Source organism: Numida meleagris, chromosome 5 (genome assembly GCF_002078875.1).
Source record: "Numida meleagris isolate 19003 breed g44 Domestic line chromosome 5, NumMel1.0, whole genome shotgun sequence".
Classification (NCBI taxonomy): Eukaryota; Metazoa; Chordata; class Aves; order Galliformes; family Numididae; genus Numida; species Numida meleagris.
Window position 1 is genome coordinate 44,254,355 of NC_034413.1, and position 14,839 is coordinate 44,269,193.

The 14,839-nt window shown below is 42.2% G+C and overlaps 1 protein-coding gene across 3 annotated transcripts in view; it reads left to right on the forward strand.

Moving 5' to 3' along the window:
* PLCL1 (phospholipase C like 1 (inactive)) overlaps nt 1–14,839 on the forward strand; it is a 200,154-nt gene that overhangs the window by 152,064 nt on the left and 33,251 nt on the right. For 2 of the 3 annotated variants that reach the window (XM_021398056.1, XM_021398054.1), the window contains exons 2-3: nt 6,487–8,958; nt 11,070–11,273. In XM_021398056.1, coding sequence (XP_021253731.1) covers nt 6,487–8,958; nt 11,070–11,273 — 2,676 coding nt within the window. The remainder of the gene's footprint in view (nt 1–6,486; nt 8,959–11,069; nt 11,274–14,839) is intronic. The other variant, XM_021398055.1, reaches the window with a different exon arrangement.

A 14,839-nucleotide genomic window follows, 5' to 3' on the forward strand; every position in this document is an offset into this window, starting at 1 on the left:
GATGCCCTCGTGGAAACTAGCTGGATGATGAAGTGTAAAGAGAGAACATGAGGAACAATGATGGCAGAAGGAGCTGGGAAGCAGTAGGATCATTACAGGCATTGGACACTTTCTTGACTTTAGGCTGCATGGCCCTAATTATTAAAAAAAAAAAAAGTTGGAATAGTGATTACAGTGTCATTCCATGCCAGAGAATAAACCTTTCTTATGTTATATGGACTTTATTTCTGGAAAGTGCTTCCAGATGGTGTCTTCATGTTCTGCCACTTTTTTCCTTTACTTCTCCATTCATTTATGCTGCAAAGGTATATTTTCTTTAAGGATTAATTGAATGAATTTGGCAATGCTAATGATTTAAACAAAACAAATTCACACAACAAAACATTCCTTGAATAGCAAATCATTTTGGTTCTTTGCTATCTGGAAAATTGTTGGATTCTGCCATCTGAAACTATTTCTTGTGAGATCTGTCCGCATTGTATTTTTGGTCTGCCTTAAACTTTCTATTGATTCCATTACGTGCATATCTCAGTTTTTAAGAGTGGGTGTGTTAACCTTTGGATACAGTCCTTACTCCGCTTGTGCTCAAATCCTTGAATTAGCAGCAATTTTGCTGTGAAAAGACAACTGCAGCATTAACATCTGCTCTACTAATCTGTTGAGCTGTGTGTTTCAAGCTGTTGGAGCTAGTCCAGATGGGGGCCACAAAGGTGATCAGAGGGCTGGAGCACCTCCCATGTGAGGATAATGCTGGAGCTCTTCAGCCTGGAGAGGAGAAGGCTGCGAGGAGACCATATAGCGTCCTTCTAGTACCTGAAGGGGGCCTGCAGGAAAGCTGGGGAGGGACTTTTTATAAGGGCATAGAGTGACAGGATGAGGAGAAATGGCTTTAAACTGGAAGAGGGTAGATTTAGACTAGATGTTAGGAAGAAATGCTTTACTGTGAGGGTGGTGAGACACTGGAACAGATTGCCCAATGAGGTTATGGATGCCCCCTCCCTGGAAGCACTGGGGCTGTGAGCAACCTGGTCTAGAGGGAGGTGTCCCTGCCTATAGCAGGGAGGTTGGAACCAGATGATCTTAAAGGTACCTTTCAGCCCAAACCATTCTATGATTCCCAAGTGTGAGGCAGAATCCCTGTGGCTTGCCTCAGGGATTTGTCTGCTTGTTGTTGAGTACCTGTGCAACGCTGACTATTCTGTGCCGTCAGTTGCCAGCATGGATGAAATATTTGAGTATATAACCTTTTCTTTGCTGTTGTATGAGTGTTGCAGTGGATGTTTGATACTTGCATCCTACAGGCCTTGCCAGAAAAGATTATAGGGAATTCAGCTCATTGATTTGTTCTGGTAGCAGAGGCTGTAATGAGAACAGATAAAATATGTGAAATGGGCTTTTCTTGGGTACTCTGTGCAGATGGCCAGAATATGGCTGAGATTCACAGAAAAAAAAAAAAAATTGAGTCCAAATAATAAATGCATTTCTGTAAAGAGCGTTGCTAGTAATAGCCTGACAGCTGTGGGTTCAAGCTTTGAGTTGCCTTGTGTGTGAGGTCTGGTTGCAACCCTAACACCAACACTGACTTCGTGTTCTCTTCTCTGCTCTGATTTACTTGATTATAGAAAAATTACACTATTGTATGTCAATCAGCTGCAAGGTGTTTTGAGTGGCATTACTGACACATTGACATCTTTAACATAAAGATACATTTTTTCTACTACAATTTTTGTACACCTTTAAAATTTGGGAGGATTGGGATTCTCTCTGTGTATGACAAATACCTAGAAGCATCCTAAAAGATCAAAATGAGTATCCTTACTCTGTGGGATTCTTTTGATTTAAAAGGAAACAAGCAAAAAAACAAAAACAAAAACAAAAACCCACCGCCCTGTAGAGCTAATTCATTTCTCCTGGAAAAAGAAATCAGGTAATCAGCTGGCCAATTAAGTGGATCATCTGGTGTTTCCATAACAGATAGTTTTCAGGATGCACCATTTGTCACAATCTATTCAATCTATTTGTGAGGACAGGCTAAGCTGTCTGCTATTGATTTCTTAGTGCTAAGTTCACAGTAAATGGCAAAGATCAGAATTAAGCTTTTCTTTTAGCAATGGTGATACTGGTGAAAATGTGAATTGTTTTTTTGGGAAATGGCTCTTAACTGCACTTAACAAGTTTAGCGCTCAACATCAATACCGAGTTTAACAGCCTTTCACAGAAGCCCTGCAGCTCTTTAAGGGCTTTTGGTGTCTTCAGTTAGAGATGCTTTTCACATTTCTTGTGCTTCTAAGAATCTTGGAATGCTGTTGATATGTTAGAGGTCCTTCAGGTAATTTGATTTCAGATGAATTATGCATGAGCTTTAAGTCGTGTGCAGGGTTGCTATTATACAGCCGTTATTACTGCCCTGTTTCTTAACTTCAGGCTCAACAATTTATGCCCTACAGTTCTGCTAAAGGCAGTGGGATGAGGTGGAAAGTGTGTTTATTCATATATTTTTTAATCTCACATATTTATTTCTGTTGGTTTGATTTAAACAGCAGCAGATTAAGCGGTCAGAGGTTAGGGTAGATAGGGTGGAGTTTTCCCACAACTGCTGATGGCTTTCAGATCCCACTGTTTACATATCCAGTCCCTCTGACGAGGATGATGTGTGCAGCAGAAGAGCTTTTACTATTTTGGGACTGGGCCTCTGAGTCCCTCCTTAAGCAATCTTTAAAAAACAGTAATTTGCAATTTTAGGATGTAAGGCAGGCCGGCAGTCAGATATGTCAGGCTGGAGACAAGAGACTGGAGAGCTGCCCCACCAAAAGGGATCTGGGGGTGCTGGCTGATGGCAGGTGAATCTGAGCCAGCAGTGTGCCTGGAGCCGAAAGGGCCAGCTGTACCCTGGGGGACACCAGGCCCAGCGCTGCCACTGGGCAAGGGGAGAGTGCCACAGTGCAAAAAGGAAGTAAAACTATTAGAGAGCGTGCAAAGGAGGGCAACAATAGATGGCGAAGGGTGAAGCTGAAAGCCTGTTTGTTCAACTGAATATATTTATGAAGGTTTTACTTATTTGTTTTAAACCATAGGACATCAACTATTCTTAAACAATATGTAGCTTGTGCTTGCTATTTTACTAAGCTGATATGTATTAAATGAGAGGAATCTTTGAAGTATATTTCTTTTTCAAAATGCACCAGGAAAGAAAAAAGATGCATAGGACTGCAAACCTAATGCCTGGATCTGTTTTTCTGGATGTTGTGCAAACCAATAAATATTTTTGAATTTAATTGCTTCTGGGGTGCCTGGCAACTGTTCATAGAATCATAGAATCATAGAATGGCTTGGGTTGAAAAGGACCTCAAAGATCATCGAGTCTCAACCCCCCTGCCAAGTGCAGGGTCGCCAACCACTAGACCAGGCCGCCCAGAGCCACGTCCAGTCTGGCCTTGAATGCCTCCAGGGACGGGGCATCCACAACCTCCCTGGGCAACCTGTTCCAGTGCGTCACCACCCTCTGTGTGAAAAACTTCCTCCTAATATCTAACCTAAATCTCCCCTGTCTCAGCTTAAAACCATTCCCCCTTGTCCTATCACTATCCACCCTCAATTCTCAGCATATTTCTGGAAAAGGTGCTCTATGGATTGAAGTCAGTCTTGGAAGTGCTATGGAGACAAACAAGAAGTAATAAGCATCGAATTGAAAAGGAAATAATGCATTCCAACACGATTCAACATTTCTCAAGAGTTTTATTCAGGATACCCTGTTTGTGTATGGCTTTCTAAGAGCTGGCCTTTCTCCTAGTGATTGGACAAGGGGGAATGGTTTTAAACTAGGGGAGGGAAGTTTTAGATTAGATGTCAGGGGAAGTTTTTCACAGAAAGGGTGGTGAGGTGCTGGAACAAGCTGCCCAGAGACTTTCTGGATGCCCCATCCCTGGAGATGTTCGAGGCCAGATTGGATGGGGCCCTGGGCAGCCTGATCTAGTACTTGATCTAGCGGTTGGTGACGCTGCCTGTGGCAGGGGGTTGGAACTTAGTGATCCTTGAAGTCCCTTCCAATCCAAGCCATTCTATGTACCATCAAATCCTCTGTTGCTAACCAATACTGGACGGCTCAGAGGAAGAGATGCATGTTCCTGTCCTTTCTAAAATTCTCCAGTGAGTAATAGTCTAACTATGGATTACCTAAACCTGAGTTTAGTAAAAGAAAAAAAAAAACTCTTCTAGAACCTTGGGGGCAACTGACTGCATTTGCTTATATTCATCAAAATATATTGCTTGAATATTTTCATGGCCGTAGCTGCATATTAAAACACGTGTTAATGCAACCACAGAGTGTTTTAGCAGAAAACTCATTTGAAAAGTAGTTGACCCAATGCACTCAGTTCATTGGCTTTTATCTTTTTATTTTTTCTTATAAGGCCTATTCTTATAATAAGTGTTACAATAAACGGCTAAAGCAATTCTTCATGTCAACAGAAGTCCCTCTAGCAGTTCAATGAGAAATCTTTAACCTAAGAAGTTTAGTGATTTTGAGTTTGTTCCCAGTAGACCCCATGCCTTTAAGCCCATTTGTGTGTGTTCAAAGTATTGGAAATATTTCAGATGTTTTTGAATGGAGTGAGTGAATGACAACAGCAATTTTGTAGAAATGTTTCTGCTGACTAATTTGCTGAAAGTGTCTACACAAAAATGCAAATTACAAGTGAAGATATTCTTCACCAACACTTCTGGTCTGGCTGGGAAAGCTATGTGAGATCCTGCTTGAGTGCAGACAGTGAGGAGCAGCAAGAAGGTAGCAACGGGAGAGGATGGCAGGCGTGACTAGTACTAAGGTTTAATGTGGGATTTGCAGGGTAATATGACTTGAGAAAGGCTGAATGATACAGCAGATAAATGGAAGCTGCAGGAAACCAGCTCATAGTGCAGTCCAAGCTGCAAAGGCCTGGGGAACTTAGAGATTCTGGTGTCTCAAGCTGGGTCCCCAGGCCTGTTGGGAACCTGGTCCATGGTGCTCCTCTCAGGACTGAGCCTGAGGGCAGTGTGGTGGAAGGCTGTGCGCCAGCACCCTGCATGATTTCCTTACCTGGGGACTTCCCTCGTAACCTGAGATCCAGTCAGGCAGCAGAAGTCCCTTCAGTGGCAGAAGGCAAAAAACTGGAGAAGTATCACTGGGAAATTGGAGGGAAAGCAGTTGTGAGAAGTGTATAACTACATGAATTACAGCCTTGAACAATGTTTTTAAAATGATGTTTTGTAGCTGGTGGATTGTTTGAATACTAATGGATTAGATGGAAATCGTACAGAGAAAAAGAATGATTTGCAATTTATAATTACTGTGAAATGTTTTGAATTGATAATATGTGGGGAAAGACTTAAATTTAGTTGGTGAGCTAAAATTACAAAAAGCTTTGCAAGCAGCTGGGTTTACATCCAGCAGTAAGTACGTAGTTGATACTGAAATGACAGACACGTGTGTCTTAAGTGTCTTCTCAAAAGGAGCTAGAAAATATGCCCTAAAGAAAAGGGCTTTGGATTTCTTGCTTGGTTGTCCTTCATTTTCCCATAGTGTTTTGTGGTCTTGGTATTCAGAAAGTTCCAGAATAATCACTTTCTAAAGCGCATAGAGAGATGAGCAAGTGTGAGGAAGGTTAGGGCTGAACAGGGGGGTACATGGGGCTGTCACACAAGCATCCATAAGAGCCACGCTGCTGGTTGTGCAGAGATGGACTTCTCTGTCTGGTGAGAGCATCCCTTGGCAAATGGTTCTAAAACATACAAATAAGAAAGCCCAGATTCTCCTGTATGTGTACCTCAAGGGGCTGACTCACGTTAGTTTGGTTTTGTTTTCGTTTTACATGAGGTATCTAAGATGACAGAAAAGAGACAGAGGTGTGTCAGGAACTCATCTGCTGAGCAGCAAGTGTTCACATGTGCCCCACAGGCATGGTGGTCTGTCCAGACTCTCTTCCCAGCCTTGCTTTGTTGACTTCTTCCCCTTCTCCTCCTATGCACCCTGAGACTCTTTTTTCATGCCTTTTTTATCCCAGAGTTTCCTTTTTACATCTTTTAAATTCTGTTTGTAAATGCAGTTCCACCCAACTTTTAAGCAAATCTTAATGAGATGCTGGAGCTTTGCATAAAACCCTCTTCCTATATCTGTTATGAAGATGTACATGACACAACTGAGCGCTATCTGCTCACACCTCTAGTAAGTTGCTGAGATCTGGAGGAGAGTTTAATAGCTGCAAATGTCACTCATGGAAACTTGGTGTCTGAAATGCTGCAATCAGTCAAGTCACTGTATGATTACATTTTATGGCTCAGAAGGGAACTGAATGGTGGGAAGGGATAATATGTTGTGTTTTGAGGTTTGGAAGAACATGAATTATCTTTACATAAACATATCTTCTCTATTATTTATATACTTGTGGAATGGCCTTAGAAAACTTAATAATTCTTTTTTTTTTTTTTTTCCCAAACATAATTATTCCACAGGATCCTTCAAACCAGAAATGTGGAAGAAAGAAAACAGTGTCCTTCAGCAGCATGCCATCAGAGAAGAAAATAAGCAGCGCTAGTGACTGTATCAGCTTTATGCAGGCTGGGTGTGAACTGAAGAAAGTTCGTCCAAATTCCCGGATTTATAACCGTTTTTTTACTTTGGATCCTGACCTGCAGGCTCTTCGTTGGGAGCCTTCCAAAAAGGACCTTGAGAAAGCCAAACTTGATATTTCTGCTATAAAGGAAATTAGACTAGGGAAGAACACAGAAACGTTCAGGAATAATGGACTTGCAGACCAGATTTCTGAGGACTGTGCACTGTCGGTAATTCATGGTGAGAACTATGAGTCTCTTGACCTGGTTGCCAATTCAGCTGACGTGGCCAATATTTGGGTATCAGGATTAAGGTACTTGGTTTCTCGTAGCAAACAACCCCTGGATTTGATGGAAAGCAGCCATAATACCCCACGATTTGCCTGGCTGAAGACTGTATTTGAAGCAGCAGATGTTGACGGTAATGGAATTATGTTAGAAGATACATCTGTGGAACTAATAAAGAAGCTTAACCCCACCTTAAAGGAATCAAAGATTAGATTAAAATTCAAGGAAATCCAGAAGAGCAAAGAGAAACTGACAACACGAGTAACAGAAGAGGAATTTTGTGAAGCATTCTGCGAACTTTGCACAAGACCTGAAGTTTATTTCTTACTCGTGCAGATATCTAAAAACAAAGAGTATCTAGATGCCAATGACCTCATGCTGTTTTTAGAGGCTGAGCAAGGAGTGACCCACATAACAGAAGAAATGTGTCTAGATATTATACGCAGATATGAGCTTTCTCAAGAAGGACGTTTGAAAGGTTTTCTTGCAATTGATGGATTTACTCAATATTTGCTGTCCCCAGAATGTGATATTTTTGATCCTGAGCACAAAAAGATTGTCCAAGACATGACACAGCCCTTGTCGCATTACTACATCAATGCATCTCACAATACCTATCTAATAGAAGACCAGCTCAGAGGGCCAGCTGATATCAATGGTTACGTCAGAGCTTTAAAAATGAGTTGTCGGAGCATTGAACTAGATGTCTGTGATGGCCCAGATAATGAGCCCATTATTTGTAATCGTAACAACATGACATCACCACTTTCATTTCGAAATGTTATTGAGGTGATAAACAAATTGGCTTTCTTTGCATCAGAATACCCCCTTATTCTCTGCTTGGGGAACCACTGCTCCGTACAACAGCAGAAGGTTATGGTACAACACATGAAAAGGATCTTTGGAAACAAACTCTACACGGAGACACCTTTATCTTCAGAAGCCTACCTCCCATCACCTGAGAAGCTGAAAATGAAGATCATTGTAAAGGGGAAGAAGCTACCCTGCGACCAGGATATACTAGAAGGGGAAGTCACAGATGAAGATGAAGAGGCTGAAATATCCCGGAGACTGTCAGAAGACTTCTCGAGGGAACCAAAGCTGATCTGGCTCTGCAAGGAGTTGTCTGACTTGGTGTCCCTATGCAAATCTGTCCAATACAAAGACTTTGAGACATCCATGAAAGCTCAAAATTATTGGGAAATCTGTTCCTTTAGTGAGGCAGAAGCCAGTCGAATTGCAAATGAATACCCTGAAGATTTTGTCAACTACAACAAAAAGCTTCTTTCCAGGGTGTACCCAAGTGCTATGAGGATAGACTCCAGTAACTTAAATCCTCAAGATTTTTGGAATTGTGGTTGCCAGATAGTGGCAATGAACTATCAGACTCCAGGGCCCATGATGGACCTGCATACTGGCTGGTTTCTACAGAATGGTGGATGCGGATATGTTCTCAGGCCTTCGGTAATGCGTGAAGAAGTGTCTTATTTCAGCGCAAATACAAAGGGCATTGTTCCAGGGGTCTCTCCCCAAGTTCTACATGTCAAAATAATCAGTGGACAGAACTTTCCAAAGCCCAAGGGTGCGTGTGCAAAAGGGGATGTCATAGATCCCTATGTTTGTATAGAAATACATGGGATTCCTGCAGATTGCACTGAACAAAGAACTAAAACTGTTCAGCAAAACAGTGATAACCCAATTTTTGATGAGAGCTTTGAGTTCCAGATCAATCTACCAGAGTTGGCCATGATCCGTTTTGTGGTTTTGGATGATGACTACATTGGGGATGAGTTCATAGGCCAGTACACCATCCCACTGGAGTGCCTACAGCCTGGATACAGGCACATACCGCTGCGATCTTTTGTTGGTGACATCATGGAGCATGTTACGCTGTTTGTTCATATTGCAATAACCAATCGAAGTGGAGGTGGAAAGGCCCAAAAGCGCAGCCTTTCAGTGAGGATAGGAAAGAAAGCAAGGGAGTACACCATGCTGAGGAACACTGGGCTCAAGACTATCGATGACATCTTTAAGTTGGCTGTGCATCCACTACGAGAGGCCACCGACATGAGAGAGAACATGCAGGTATGGTAGTTGTCTGCACTGGCGTATACTGAACATGAAAGCAGAGGTCCTGATGAGCCCTGCCTGTAGGAAAAGCTTGCTGAAACTGGTAAAGCTTCAGGCATGCAGCCATTGTCAGCTTTTAACTGGACATCAAAAGGCTGAGAGTTGCAGGTATTACATAATAAGCAGACATGGGGCTAGGCAAAAATGTTTAAAAATCAACATATCCTCTCTGAACACACGCTTTACTGGTATGTTTATCTGGGAAAGCAAACCGGAGGGTACGTTTATGTCTCCAGGCCTCAGGTCTTAAAAACTTCATTTCTTTGCTGTTCCTGGAAAATGTCAGCAAGCTTTTGTTTTGCTAACTCGATGAGGGTTATGCTATTTTTTTTTTGTCTGAATGTGAGAAACAGTTAGTAGATGTGTCATTAAGGTATTGTCTACACCACAGAAACCCATAATGCTAAGAACAGCACATTTCCCTGAGTGCCTGTTGCCACTGTTCACCCAAGGGCTGTGAATGCTTAGTGTACACAGCTGAAGGCTGCTTGGGTTGTAATTTCTGCCTTGCTAAATAGCTGTGTTGCCTTGCCTGGCTGATTACCTGCCCAGACAATGGTGATGCACTGTGGCTCAGATGTTCTCCTGGCACTTTATCCACTCGCCTGTGCTGCTCTAAGAGCAGCCAGAGCTCAATGTACCTAAGTGCTTGGGTTATACTGTTGTGAGCAGCAGGAGGTGATGCCACAGTGAGACCAAGCCTACTCTGTGCTGTCTTCTGCTGTGCTGGGCCATTGTGCAGGTTTGGTAAGCATGAGCTCAGCTCAGAGGTCCACGCGCTGCCTAGAAACAAAACTGAGTAGCAATTCAACAGTGAGTTTTCTTTAATGGAAAGCTGAAATCAGCCACAACTGTCTATCTCCTTGGTAAAGATACATAAACAATTCGTTTTTCTGTCTTGAAAACAGAGGAAAAATGCATATAACTTAATTGACCCTGCTCTTCTGGATGGAGTCTAAAGCAAATTAAGTGTTGGCAGCTAGAAAAGTTTACAAAATGACATAAGTTTTAAATCACTCCCAAAGGAATAATCTAAGCATATTTTTAAGAATGGGAAACTCTTCCCAGCCTTTCCTTTCCTGCAGGCCTTGAAAGTAACTAGTTTGAACTGCTGACTCCACCTTCTGTCTAGGTCAGGATTATATACGTGAAATATACTGAAAGAAAACGTTCTTTGACTTCAACTCAGAAGCAGCATTAATCTGCCTGCCAAACAAAGTTTCAGTACAAGATCTTGTTCTCGGAAATGCTCTGTAAAGACAGAGTCATTAGATTTAACTGCATGCTAATGTATTTGATTAATGTGAGAGTTCTCTATTAATTAGTTGGGCATTTGACTTTTTTCAGGAAGACATCGTGGGGTGAGTTATGGGTTGTTACATTCTCTCACTTAGATTTTTGGTGTCGTGGTCACTGATTATATGACTCGAGAAGCTAAATTATGAAGGTGAGTCAGCCAAACATCCACTGACTTGATAAATAAATAAATTGTCATATGTTAGTTGGGTTTGACCTGTACATCCAGTATTGATTTTCTTACATGTGACCTATGAAGAAGAGTGTTTGTGTTTCTTTATGATGTGGTAATGCTGGGCTGAAAACAAACTATGTTTTTCCTGCCTGCCTTTCCCATGGGAAATATGAGGTCTGTCGAACTTGTTCTTGCAGGAGGATGATAATGACAGGAGAATGAGGCAATTACGGCATCAAAAGCAATTTGAATCTGAACAGTTGAGAAGAGAAATAGTATTTTAGGCTGGTGGATTGATATACTTGGGACCAAAGCTTGTCCCCATGGGGGCTGGATTTTCAATGCAGAGTAGCTGCAAAACTAGCCACTGGGGTAGCCCTGGCAATGTTGTCTTGTTAACGTCTTGAGTATGAAAAGCAAAACGCTTAAAATCCTCCGAATGGTAACATGTCCCTTCCAAGCTGAAGGTGTGCTTGCGCCTGTATGTGGACATGTGGTGGAGAGGGAAGCCCCAAGGCAATGACTATACACTGGCAGGTGGGGAGCTGATGGCAGGTGAGGATTTGTGCAAAAGTATTTCTTTTTCTTCCCCCAGAATGCCATGGTGTCCGTTAAAGAGCTGTGCGGGCTACCACCCATCGCAAGCTTGAAGCAGTGCATCCTGACCCTGTCCTCACGGCTCATAAGCAGTGAGAATGCACCCTCTGTTACCCTCTGTATGAAGGACGCATTTCCTTATCTAGAGCCTCTGGGGACCATGCCCGATGTGCAGAAAAAGGTTCTGGCTGCATATGACCTGGTAGGTGCTTCCCACTGCTACCTGTGTCTTCCCATGGTTGCAAAAATGGCAGGCTACTTGCTGGCTTTCTTCTGCCTGGAAGTTTCTGTTAAATGAACAGAGCTCTTCAGGCAATTTAAACTATGCAAAATTGTCCTTTTATCGTCCAAATCACGACACTGGGCTATTTGTTGTTGTTTCTTTTTTTCTTTAAACATGGCTGTGACTAGCACACGTTGGCACTTGAGGAGTGACTTTGTTTATAAAAACAGCAGCAGTTCAGCATGTACCAGTGGCTGTTTGTCATTGTCCTTGAGAAGGGGCAAGATTTGTGTTTGCCTTTGCTTCTCTTCCCTCAGCAGAGAGTAAAGCCATCAGACAGGGAGGCACAGTGTGGGAGTACCCAGGCAAAGCTGAGCTATCCTCTCCCAGTGCCTTTCTGCAGCACTGTAGGAAGTGCCTGTGTCTCTACTAAAACCAACTAAGTATCTCTGTTTGAGAGGACACAGTTAGAAGAAATGTTTTTAAAAGCCCACTCTTTCATGTGGGGAAGGAGAAGGGTGGTATGGTACAGAAATACTTGCGAAATGCGAAGAGACAAACTAAAATAATTTGAGGTAAATGCTGCTGCTCAGCCTCATGTGCTGAGTACATGTATCGCAGCTGTTTGTGGTCGAGTAACAGCTGTGTGTGACTTGTAGCGGCAGTAGTTGCTCTTACATCGTACTTCTCACGTTATTAGACTGCCTTGTAACTTCCCATCCTTAGTAGCTGATCCATATCAACCAGTAGAAAACTGTGTAGTTCTGTGAAACGTGACTTGAATATCACGTTGTGGCAATTAGACTACATCACAATGCATTTCCAGTGTGCAGCAATTATTTCCACAGCTTATGTATGTAAGGAATAAAACAGTAAGTAACCTGGGGGGCATCAAATGGCTTCCAGAGACCATAAAGTGTTATAAAGAGCAATTGCATCTTTGACCAGCTATTCACTGTGCCAAATGCTCTCCTCCTTTCTGTCTCAAATTTTGCTGTTTTAACACGCTTTTCAGGAGAAAGGTTGGGGAGAAAAGGGAGACACTAGTGTGATTAAAAGACATGCTACAAATACTCTGAAAAGTATTCGGGTTCCTTCCAAAGCAGTTAGTTTTATTTGAAGGCAATGCATTTGTGGTAATAAAATACCAGCTGTATCAATATTAGAATGAGGATTTGGATGTCCAGTCACCTGCCATACTTAGGATGGAGTCATTATGTAGTGAGATGCTTGGCTGAAAGAGCAAATATCACAAAATAAGAATTTCTTCTGTATTTGGAGGCCTACGTATGGAGTTTACCAAAATGAATGTGTCATCTCTTATCTTTATAATTACGTACTGAAGAGTGCACATGAGATGTATCAAGGTCTCTGTATGATTTAGAAATAGTTTTTCTGCTTGAAATTGCTGAAGGGCCTCTTTTGGATGCAGATGAAAACTCTTTTATAACTGTTTTAAAGTAATGTTTACTTTCACATTTGTGTCTGATGGAGAAAAATTACTTCTAATATCAAGATACAACACAAGGGCTTTAAAATCAGAGTGAAGAGAAGAGAAAGAGGATTCTTCCATGCCTGTGTTAGGGCTGATTTGAGCTGCAATTCTGGTTAATGAGAACATAGTTTAAGATATTTTCATTCACATTGTCTGGCTTGTTGGGCATCTTATGTTGCTAAAAACTGTTTGCTTCTGAAAAAGCAAAAGCTAGATTTTATGAATGTGTTTGCTTTATTTTGGTTATTTTCTTTTTGAAGTAGCGTCAGCAGCTGAAGATTGAAATCTATTTTGTCTTTTCTGTATTTAGAACATTAAGTCTCTATCAGTCTTGATATTTGAAAATACAATGAGTAGTGGTGGAGGATTTTGTAGTTTTGACACTGAAAAAGGACTCTTGCTATGGTATTTACAGTGACTTGTAATAACCGAGAGTGTACTTCTTTTTAGTAAGGAACTTGTAATTTTTAAGCTTTTCCCGGTCAGTTTGTGTGACAGGTTAAATCAGGTAGCCAGCACGCGATTCAGCAGGGTCAACAAGTGTGAGCTGGAGTATGTCCGGGGGTGTTAAAGAAGACAGGGAGACAGAAAGAGAAAGGAGGAAGTTAACAGAAAAGGACGATTTTTCTCTGTGCTTTTGTTCTCCAGAAAGAAATACTTGGTAGCAGTGTGAAAGTGCACAAAGAGATGTTGGTAGAAAGCAAAATAAAATGTTTCGGGTACCGTTAAGAAAACTCACAAACCAGAAAGATATACTGCAGTTTTAAGTTGTTGATGAGCATAGCTACGTGGAACTGGGGTGACTGGAACAGTTACTTGCTGCATGTCTTACATTCCCCAGAAATGTCCGTTCAACTCAAAGTGGGTTTTGAATGAGTAAGCCTGAGAGCAATTTCAAATGCATACCATAAAACTACTGATGTTGGCCTCTCTCTTGTATGAATGGATGCACTTCTTAGCTCCTGTTATGGTAGAATGGGGAAAAGTTTGGCCCTAATCTTCGCGGCGGAAACTTGTCAATTGCAGGCCTGCCTCTCTTGCTGAGGTCCGAGGCACAGGTACCTTGGGTGCTGGGCAGCTGTTCCTCAGAAAGCATCACATATTTCACATTCTTTAAAAAAGTCTGCTTTGAAAGTGATCTCTGATAAAAACAGCCCTAATGTGCTGTATTTATTCCCCATACCAGCGTGTTTAATGGGGCACGGGCAGTGTTAGCCCAGGCAAATGGAGGTGCAAATACTCTGAGACCTACCACAGCCTTCTGAAAACAAATAACTGTTTGTTCCTTTGTGTTCAGCCTTTGTCAGAGCAGGCAGATAGACAAAGACCAGTTTGTTTGTATTTTCCTGGGTAATTAGTTCTACCATTGTGTTCAGCCTTCAAAATTTTCTTTTGAGAGAGGCTCTATTAGAATAAAATGTGATGTGCTTTTGTCTAAGGATCCAGAATGATTTTTTGAGGCTCTATTTTTCTTACAGTTGCACTGCATCAATTTTATGGAAATCAGCTACTGTTGTTTCTTGTGGAGGAGGGGGCTTCGGCGGTGTTACCTTCAGTGGTAGGGGAGTTTCTGCAGAGTGCAGGGAATGGCACCACTTGAAAATAAGGTAGAACGTGGGCAATGTAGAGAAGGCATTCTTGAAGAATATGTAATTACCAGAATCACAGTTTAGAACAGTTTATTTCAGCTTACGTGCAGTTTTGGTTACTACTATACATAGTGTAGTATATGATGTCATAGAGGGTCGGGTGGGGGTTAGGGAAAAGTTCTGCCCCAGAGGGCGGTGGGCATGAAATGGGCTGCCCAGGGCAGTGGGCATGGCCCTGAGCTGCTGGAGCTCAAGGAGTGTTTGGACAGCGCTCTCAGAAAGAGGGTTTGAATTTTGGATGGCGCTGTGTGGAGCCAGGGGTTGGACTCAATGGTCCTTGTGGGTCCCTTCCAGCTCAGGAGACTGTGTGATCCTAGGATAGCAGGGCATGCCATTTGCAGAGCTGTTCCTCAGACCTTGCCTGTCCCCCTTTACCCATAGGCTCCCCATCGTGGGTGGCC